This window comes from Podarcis filfolensis, assembly GCF_964270895.1.
Source record: "Podarcis filfolensis genome assembly, chromosome: 8".
NCBI classification, from domain to species: Eukaryota; Metazoa; Chordata; class Lepidosauria; order Squamata; family Lacertidae; genus Podarcis; species Podarcis filfolensis.
In genome coordinates this window covers 24,452,601-24,462,404 of record NC_139611.1, presented here as the reverse complement: position 1 = coordinate 24,462,404, position 9,804 = coordinate 24,452,601, and the positions used below count along the sequence as shown (strand labels likewise).

General features: G+C 43.7%; 1 protein-coding gene across 1 annotated transcript; it reads right to left on the bottom strand.

The window, feature by feature from the left end:
• Window positions 1-2,287: 2,287 nt before the first annotated feature.
• On the bottom strand, window positions 2,288-8,762 carry LOC310769566 (arylacetamide deacetylase-like 4). Its single transcript, XM_083629050.1, has 4 exons — window positions 8,020-8,762; window positions 7,055-7,271; window positions 4,350-4,413; window positions 2,288-3,701 (listed from the first exon to the last, which is right to left on the bottom strand). Exons 1-4 carry the CDS (start codon window positions 8,194-8,196, stop codon window positions 2,927-2,929), a joined length of 1,233 nt encoding a protein of 410 aa, XP_083485176.1. The 5' UTR covers window positions 8,197-8,762; the 3' UTR covers window positions 2,288-2,926.
• Window positions 8,763-9,804: the final 1,042 nt, after the last annotated feature.

Below are 9,804 nucleotides of genomic sequence, written 5' to 3'. Positions count from 1 at the left end.
CCACCATGTGAAGTGTAATCCAGAGTTACCGTACTTGGGAGGCTATTTAAAAAACTCAGGATACATCCATATTGTGGGAATGGTGCATCCAAAATACAGTGGTACCTCAGGTTAAGTACTTAATTCGTTCTGGAGGTCTGTTCTTAACCTGAAACTGTTCTTAACCTGAAGCACCACGATTTCTGTTCTTATCCTGAAGCAAAGTTCTTAAGCCGAGGTACTATTTCTGGGTTAGCAGAGTCTGTAACCTGAAGCGTATGTAACCTGAAGTGTATGTAACCCGAGGTACCACTGTACTATGCAACCAGTTAATGCTGTCACACAGAATCTTGTGCTCTTCCCCTCTCTCTCTCTCCCTCTCTCCCTCTCTCTTTAAATATAATTACCACAGAGAAAGGGGTACGTGCCCAGAACCCAAAACCCAGAAAGAGAACCTGGAAATCCAAAAACCAGAAGCAGAGTTGCAAATTAATACTAATATTAATATACTAATATATTAATATTAATATATTAATATACCTTGCCCATCTTGCTGGTTTCCCCAGCCACTCTGGGCAGCTTACAGCATATATAAAACATCAAACATTAAAAAACTTCCTGATACAGGGCTGCCTTCATATGCTTTCTAAAAGTCAGATAGTTGTTCATTTACTTGACATCTGAAGGGAGAGAGTTCCACAGGGAGGGTGCCACTACCGAGAAGGCCCTCTTCCTGGTTCCCTCTAACTTCGCTTCTCGCAATAAGGGAACGATGGCGGTGGAGAAGCTCCTTCAGTGACCATTTTGTACCTCAGAAATGGAAGTTAAACTTCTGAGCTCTTGATGGCTGTGTTCTCTTAATCTTATTCTCTCAGAAACAATTTTTAAAGGCAGATTGAAAAATGGAAGGAATTTTTTTAGGATGGATAGAGGAGATTTTTTAAAAAATTCCAGACTACCCACCCTTACTGAGGCAGATATTATACAGTGGAATAGGAGACTAATTCAACACACACTGCAAAATACAATTACCACATATAGGAAGGTGAATCTAATCTCCTATGTTTTTAGAGTCATTTCAGAAATATTCTGGGGGGCACAAGAACTTAAGAAGCGCCTGCTGGACCAGGGTCATGGCCCAGCTAATTCACTACCCAGAAACAGGACCCAGGAACAAGAGCAGTTTCCTTTTCAGTGGCTGATATTGAGAAACATTCCAACCGTGGAAGCAGAGTGCAGACATCATGGCAATTGTTATAAGAATTCTAAAGTGTCATAAATAAAATGAATGTTCATAAGTGCACAAGTTACATTAAGTACATAAACCACATGACATAAACAGTACAGGAGATCAATCCTGAAGACATCGTGACTTGTAATGGCCCCAAATATTTCCTCTGCAGAAAGGGTCATATTTTAGGTATGAATAGGGTAGGCTTGTGAACTGGACTCAAGAACAAAGATATTTACCATCTGAAAAGAATGGCCTAGACTGGCAGGATAAGGCAATCAGAAAACCTTATCAGGTATCATGACAAACAGGAGACGAGCCACAGTCACACATTTCTGTTGTAGACCATCTCTTTCTGTGAGGACACTGCTTGGTGGCTTAGGAACTGGAAGTTGGGGCTCCATGTTATATGAACATCCCTATTAAGCTGGTGGGAGTTGTTATCAGGAGAGATGGTAATGAGGTATCATCTACATGTGGGTGACACCCATCTATTGTTCCCCATGCCATTAGACATCTTTATGAAGCTGCTGGGAATTGTTATGAGGAGAGATACTGTGACGGATCATCTACATGAGGATGATACCCATCTCTATCACTCTATTCCATCTAAATTAAGAATGGCAGTTGAAACAGATTCAAAGATATAGGTGTTATGTCTTCCAAGACCTTGATTCCACAAAGTGGGGAGATAAACTGTCCTTTATAGGATAGTTCTGGACAGGGTATCTGAGAAGACAGCTCTTCCCACTCCCATCAACCCTGGTCACTTTGTACTTTGGATAAAGATGTGTTGATGGTGCCATACATCCCTGCAATAAAACATGGTGGGACTGTGTGCTTGGAGCACTCACGTTGCCACTTCTTTGGAATTCTCTTCCTTAAAACTTAATTGGGCCCCAACGATGTTACATTTTCTGTGCCATAGGTTCTATTCTGAGTAGGATTAGATAGAAACTTTATTTGCATTAGCCACTAACCATAGCAATAAGATAACAAATACTAGAGACAAAGCTAAATAGTTAGCTACACAAAATTCATTTGTGGAGGTTTACATCAATACAAATCGATAAAATATGTGAACCAATAGGTTTTCCTTTGATATATTTTTTAAGCAGAGGAATCTTCGAAAGTTGATCAACTCATAGATCCTATTCTAATTGCCTCTACTGAGTTTTTTGTAGTGTTTGCTGTCACCTTGGTTTCCAGACCCTTGATCAGCCTGATCTCCTTCCTCTGCACAAATTACAGCTTATCAATTATCCTAAATAACTTGTAGTGCCCAGAACTGGACACAGTTCTCCTGGTCAAGGCAAAATGGAGTGGAACTATTACTTCTCTTGATCCGGACACTATAATTCTGTTGATTCAGCCTAGAACAGCATTAGCAGTGCAGATCTCCAGCCAACTAATGTGTACTAAAAGGAAAATGGAAGAGGAAATGTCCATAAAATGCATATATTAGTGAAAATAATATAGAAATGAGATATATTAGAGCAAATTGTTTCTAATCTATATGAAGTTTCTTGGTGAAATTTCACACTAAAATGCTGGTGAATTTTCATGAGGAACTCCCTGCTGCCCCCAAGAACCACATATTTCTACAGAATCGTAGAGAACTGAACAGAAGATTGGAAAAATGAGAAACTATCAGAAGCTGACGTTGGCAGATTGTCCCCTCTTTATGAATGACTCCCAAATTCAAGAGATTTCCTCTCATATGTTTTTGACAAAGTCTACGATGCTGTCCATTAATTCAGCTGCACCAGGGAATGCAAAGATGCATCCTTTGAAGAAGTTTATCATCCCATGAAACCCATTCTCAGCATGGAACCAGCTGACTTTCACCCCATTGTCCTCCAGACGTTTCTTGTACAGCAGTATATCGTCTCGTAATACGTCGTACTCGCAGCTCACAATTAGGGTTTCAGGAAGCTTCTGGATGACAGAGTCCTCAGCAAAAAGGCAAAAAGAATCGTCTTCTAATGTCTCTGATAATTGCCTATAGACTTCAGGTTCATAAGGAGCAAGTGGGACTTGTTTGTAGCCTCTCCCCTTAAATCTCTCTGGAAGGTTGTCTGGACTCACCCACTTCCCATATTTCAGCCTCATTGAATCTGGCACATGAGAGCCCTTCAGGACCTGGCCTAACAAAGAAGGATCCTTTCCAACGTACTTCAGGCCAAAGTAAACAAAAGTTTCCCGGAACAGGATGGGCATTAAACTGTTCTGCTGATAGGAAGGCAGGTTGTAGTCCATACCCTGTGTATAAGGATAGATGAGCACTTGAGCTTGTAGCTTTGGAAGGTCTGATCTCTCCACCAATTTCTGGGCAACAATACAAGCATAATTGCCCCCCGCACTGTCCCCACCAACAATGATCTTGGAAGGATCCACCCCATGGGAAGCTGCATTTTGAATTAAGTGTATGGTAGCAGCAAGGCAGTCCTTGTACTGAGCGGGAGGAAGATGCTCAGGAAACAGGCGGTAGCTGCAGAATAAAACAGAATTAAAGAGGTAAGCTTCCAGAATTTTTTCCAAACACATTCATGATCACATGGAATTACAAGAAGAGCCTGCTGGATCAGTTATAGCAGATACAATGCAGGTCAAAGTCAGCTGGCTTATGCCCTTAAAAAACTGACCTTACCAGCTAGCAAAAGAGTGTAGGGAACGCTGGGGAAGCAGAACCGTGCAGGATTGGATCCAGCTGGTGGAAGACCATTTGCCACTTGCAACTTTCCCTCCTCCTCCTGTTTAGATGCAGGGGGCATTTCCCAGTCTCTTTCTGATTATACATTTAAAAGCCCTAACTGAACATTAGCCCCACTCCCGGATTGATTCCAGGCTGGATCTGGGTTGGGTGGTCTCCAAGTTGAGGCTGATCTGGAGGCCCTGGTTAGGGGTGCTGTGCAAGGCCTTATGCCCAGTTCATAGTCCCCCCACGGAAGCGAGCATGTTCATGTCTTAAGCACATGAAGCACTGATTTTCAATCACAGAACAGAATGTTGACAGCTTTCGTTGGGAGCCTCTTTCTCCAGCAGGGAATATGGCCAGGGATGCCAGCCTGAAATACAGCAGCATGCTGGGCCCCTACACTCTTTCCCTATGAAAGGCCATGGGGTTGTGTTTACTTACCCAACAGACACAACCACTGAATCACTCTCTTTGACAATCTTGCTGCAGACATCTTCGTAGAATGCAAGCAAGTTGGGAGGGAAATTCAAAATTGGAAAGCAATTATGTGGAAGATACCTTTGGCTTCCATTGCTCTACATGAGGGGTCAGCAACCTTTTTCAGCCGTGGGCCGGTCCACCGTCCCACAGACCATGTGGTGGCCCAGATTATATGGGGGGGGGATTAATGAATTCCTATGCCCCACAAAAAAACCCAGAGATGCATTTTAAATGAAAGCACACATCCTACTCTTGTAAAAACACCAGGCAGACCCCACAAATAACCTAGAGATGCATTTTAAATAAAAGGACACATTCTACTCATGTAAAAACACGCTTATTCCCAGACCGTCAATGGGCCGGATTGAGAAGGTGATTGGGCTACATCCAGCCCACAGTCCTTAGGTTGGCTACCCCTGCTCTACATGCTGTGAGACTGCAGCTCCCAGGAGTCACAGGCAGGAATGAATGAATCCTTTCTCATTTTTCCACACTTACCTTCCGTTCTCTACCTGCCCAGGGTTTCCAGCAACTGCTAGGCAGAAGCACTGCTGCCTCCAATCTTGCCTTAAAAAGCACATCTTTGCAAAGAAATCTTCCCTTACATAAGATATTGGTACATGCAATATTCACTGACATAAGCCTTTTTATGCATCGTGCACATCCCATTGCTAGAGTGCTGCGTTGTAAGTGTCAGAGACTGACTTTGGGTTCACATATTGCTTCACAAGATGCAAAATAAATAGGTTCCCATATAAAAACAAAATGAATCAAATTACAACCCCCCCCAAAAAAAATATCTCCACCTGGCAGAGTAACAAAGGCAGGCAGTTTGCTGCTTCAGAATGTGGGGGGAGATGCCCTGGAAGAGGTTACTAGAGTAGAGCTCTCAGAGGAATCTTTGCTGCACAGCGAGGGGGGGGGGAGGATGCCCAAATTCTCCTCACAGCAGGATGGAGGAGAATGTGAAAATGCTAAGTAAGGGGGAAAGGGGAAGGACCGGATCTTGTCGCCCTTTGTGCTGTCTGAGAAACGGAAACTCAGACTGAGCACGTCGTATCGGAGAATGGCAGGCGTTTGCCACATCCTGTGATTTTGAACTGTAAATAAATGTACATAAATCTTCCAGAGGCTCATTAATTCTTACCGGAGCTGTTTGTCTGCCTGAGATCATTACACACAGATCCATGAGTTGCAAGCTTTCATTTACTTAACATGTTATTGTTTGTATTCATATTTGCAAACCTATTGCAATTTTCAGAGACAGGAAAAACAGGAAAAAGAAACTTGTTGTAAGAAACTCCCAAATTCCACCTTAGAAGAAATCTGTCTAGCCGTTGAAGTGAGGGAGCATGGGAGTTGTATTCCAGGAAGCAAGATCTTGGAGGGGCACAGGTGCCCCTATTCCCCCAAATATGAATGTCTGTAGCAATAGCAAGCTCTTGCAAGAGGTTGTGTCACCAGTCTCCTGACTCCCAATTTCTTCATGTGTAACTTGATCCTAGCCTTCCTTCCTCCCACAGTTCCTGCTTCATAGGCTGTTGCAATGGAAGGCTACTGAATGGGACTTGTTAACTGCCAACCTGTTACATTGCAATTGGTCTTGCGAGATGAAACCTGGTGCAAGTCCAGTTCTCTCAACCACTCATATTGTCCCTAAGAGATGGGAAAGAGCCATTCTGGATTAGGCCAAAGACCCAGCCAGCCCAGCCTTGTGTTCTCCCCAAGGCCAACCAGGTGTCAGCAGGAAGCCCACAAAGAGAGCCTGGCTGCAACAGCACTCTGCTCACCTGCATGGGGAAATTTCGGGCGTGATGGCAGGCAATTTGGGGAACTCTGATAAGGAGTTTGTTGCTTTGTGTTTCTGAAAGTGGCACTGCTATTTGCCAACTTGTAAAATTGTGATTGGTTTTCTGAGATGGAAACCTGGCGGAGGTCCAGTTTCGGGTTACGGGTTTCGGAAAGTTGACCTATGTATTAATTATCGCTATGTATAAATTAGCACATGTGGGTGTGGTGGGTGAGTGTGGGATTTGGTCAGGTGAAAATGAGGGGGTGGCCAGGGGTGGGAGGGTGGCTGGGTTGGTAAGCAGAGCAATCAGGAACAGCAACCTATTAGATACATATTTGTGAACCTATTTGAGGTTCTATGAAATCAAGTGTTATATGAATTTTATGAAAGGAATGAGTCAGTATCAGCAGTGGGGGGGCATCTGTCCCTCCCCCAGGGGCTGCTTGCTGGAGTGCAGCTCCCCGGTTCCCTGACCATTGACAACTAGAGACGTAGGATCTGGGAAGCCATGACAACAAGAGGGTCCATGTCCATAACTTAACAAATGCAAATCCAAAGCACATGTGTGCCCCTTGACTCTTCAGGAACTACCACCAACACTCTTGTATTTCAGCCCTGTAAACCTCTCTTCCAATGATATCTGAAGCACTTCTACCCAGAAAGCAGATTCCAACTAAACATTAGGAACACCTTTCTGATGGTAAGAGTTGTTTGACAGGGAACCGCCTCGCTTGGGAGGTGGCGGGCTGTCTTTGACTGGAGGTTTGACAATAGAGGTTTCACACCATTTCTAGGATTCTACATTGGCTTATTTGAGTTCAATGGGGCTTGCCTCTAGGTAAGTGTTCATAGGCTCACAGCTTTAATCTCTTACCGATGCTCCCAACCATCCCAGCACCTCCATGGAAGAACACAAATCCTTTCCTTGGGCCAGCAGATAGTGTTTTGGGCTGATAAACCCTCACAGGCACCCCGTCGAAATGCAGATCTTTGGCAGAGAGGCTGGGATCCGCTCTTGGATTCCAGAAATTCTGGAGGAAGCGGATAACGGCAACCTGTCTGCAGACACCCAGCAGTTCAAGACACTTCCCCTGTTGGGCAAAGGAAAAGTCTCATGAAAATAGTGCCCACATTTGCAACCTATTCACAATAGGTGGTATCCAAATAAGTCCTATTTAAAGTAGACCCATGGAAATGAATGAGCACATGTTAGCCAAGTCCATTAATTTCAGTTGGTCAGCTTAGAATTGGTCACCCCAACCCAAACACCCGCCAAGGTACAGAGGCAAAAGAAGCTGGGAAACAAGCTAAGCTTTGGAGAAACAATCCACAATCTCCTTGCTTGCCTATGAGGCAATATGTGCTTTCCTGAAGAAACCATGATGTAAAGAAAATATGGCTTTTTCTCTCTATGTGTGTCCTTCTATAGGCTGAAAGGAAGCCCTTTTTGAATGTGATAATATCTTCATTGCATTGTCAAGTGAATTCATTGATTTTACTGATTTCATTATGCATGTTGGATTAAGCAGTATATGAATTACTTAAATATATAAACTGTTATTTATTATTTTTAATTAAATAAATAAATATACTTCCCTTCATGAAAGGATCTCAAGGTGGTTCACAGCAAAAAAATGCAAGATAAAACCCAAAATACACAATGAAAGAACAAAGCAAACCAATAACACCTTTAAAAGATATAGAAATGTTTTTGCCTGGTGCCTACAGATAAGTATTATTAACTCTAGTATTAATAATACATTTCTTAATCACCTTTCCCATAAGAACATAAGAAGGACCTGCTGGCTCAACTAACGGCTCATCCAGTCCCCAACTTACCGCAGTGAATGCCATTATGGCAAGACAGTGAAGACCTCGAAGCTTTAATGGACTGTCAAATCCAGGTGGAATTTCACTCCTGGAAAGATCATAGTAAATCGCCCAGGAGAGAAGAGACAGGGAAGGAATCCCTATAACTCCAATCAACCCCAGCAGCAGGCTCTGAAGAAGCTCCATTTCTCCGTTCCAAAGAGTAAGACGCAAACACTGAGCCTAAACTGTCAGCATTTACTGCTGTTTAACTCCACCAGTGGTATCTATACACAGCCGGTTGTAGATTGGTTGATGAACTGTTTCGCAATTACAACACAGACTTCCATGTAGATGTGATATCCATCAGAATACCAAGAACAATTTTATGGGTCAGGTTGGCACAATTTGTGTTGCCCTATTCAGGAATTTCTAGTCCAGTCACCGAACCATCCAGCTGCATGTAAAGCTCTTCAATTTTACATGCCGTGGGTGTTTGTTGACTGAAGTTCAAAACATCACCACACAGCTTAACCCAATAGTCAGGAATGGTGGGAGTTGTGTGCACTTCCTGGCCCAAGATTTCCAAGGCTTCCGACATGAGTCCTATTCCTACCTAAGACCCAGGATATTCAAGTCATGGGCTCTGGACTTCCAGTTTTACCGCCACCATTTGAAGGAGTGCAGGATCAACTCTCCGGAGAGGTCCTGAGCTTTGAGAGGCAAAAAGAGGTTACGCTAGGGCAACAGTGAACCTTATAACCCGAGGAGTTAAATCCTCGGTGCTGGGGGGCTGGCTGTGTTCAGAGGCGTCTCTCCTGTGTGCACACCGGACCTGTCAAGGTTCAGCAAGGATGCAGGATTGAAGATACAAATGCTAGGATCCATTCTGACCTGCAAAGCGATGCCACAGGCTCCGAAAGGTGAAGCGGGAAAGCATTCCGAGGCTGAAGATTAAACCCCCACACCCCAAAACAAAAGAAAAAGCAGAACAGAAGCAAAAGAATAAGGAGGTACGGGGGAGAGTTATAACAATTTGGGAGCTAAGGAAATCCTTCCTGACACTGGTGGAGAAAATGACGCAAAGGAAAAAATCGGTATGCGTGAGTCAGCGTTTTAAAAAGAAAGTCTGCTGAGTAACAAGAAGGAAAAGAGTCTCAGCTCCTAGAAGGGCTAAAGAGACAAAATAAAGCTAAACAAATAAATTTAATTGGGAGATATAGGACAGTGTTTCAAATACCCGTGAAACTCAGTACATTTGTGAGAAACTCAGTGATGCGCAGCGTAAATTAATAATGCAGAGTTTTAAAGAATAAAATCTTTACTGAATTAAAATAAACTTCTTCATAAACAACATGGTTCCAAACAGTTTGACTGAGATTACCTACTGTCAGGGAAGTGACATCGGAGCGAGAGGCGGAGACAAGGCTCCCAAGCGATGCTGGAGAAGGGCCCAGCAGGGAGAGAGGCAACTCATCGGCTGGGGAAGGAATTCAACGTAACACCAGGGATAAAGTGGGGCAGATGGGGGAATCGGCGAGGGGGCTCCAGGACTCCTCGCCGGAGACCAGCGGGAGAGCACGGGTCCTCCGCTACCCACACCCACCCTGCGCAGAAGACTTCCGCGCTGGGAAAGTAGGCGTAGACTTGGCGTCAAAGAACTTCTTTGCTGGATAATTCTGGATAACTCCAGGCATCACTTATTTTACTGCTTTATTTAGACAGTTCTATCCAGTTTGATCCGGATAGTCCTTTATTACTTTCTTTCTCATCTTGTTGTTATTATATGTTCCTTTCTTTGCGATCTCTGATGAT

Coding starts and splice junctions, on each gene's coding strand:
- LOC310769566 (XM_083629050.1), bottom strand. CDS start 8,196: ATGGAGCTTCTTCAGAGCCTGCTGCTGGGGTTGATTGGAGTTATAGGG. Junction 7,272..8,019: donor CCATAATGGCATTCACTGCG/GTAAGTTGGGGA, acceptor TTTGCCCAACAG/GGGAAGTGTCTTGAACTGCT. Junction 4,414..7,054: donor TGGGATGGTTGGGAGCATCG/GTAAGAGATTAA, acceptor CCAACTTGCTTG/CATTCTACGAAGATGTCTGC.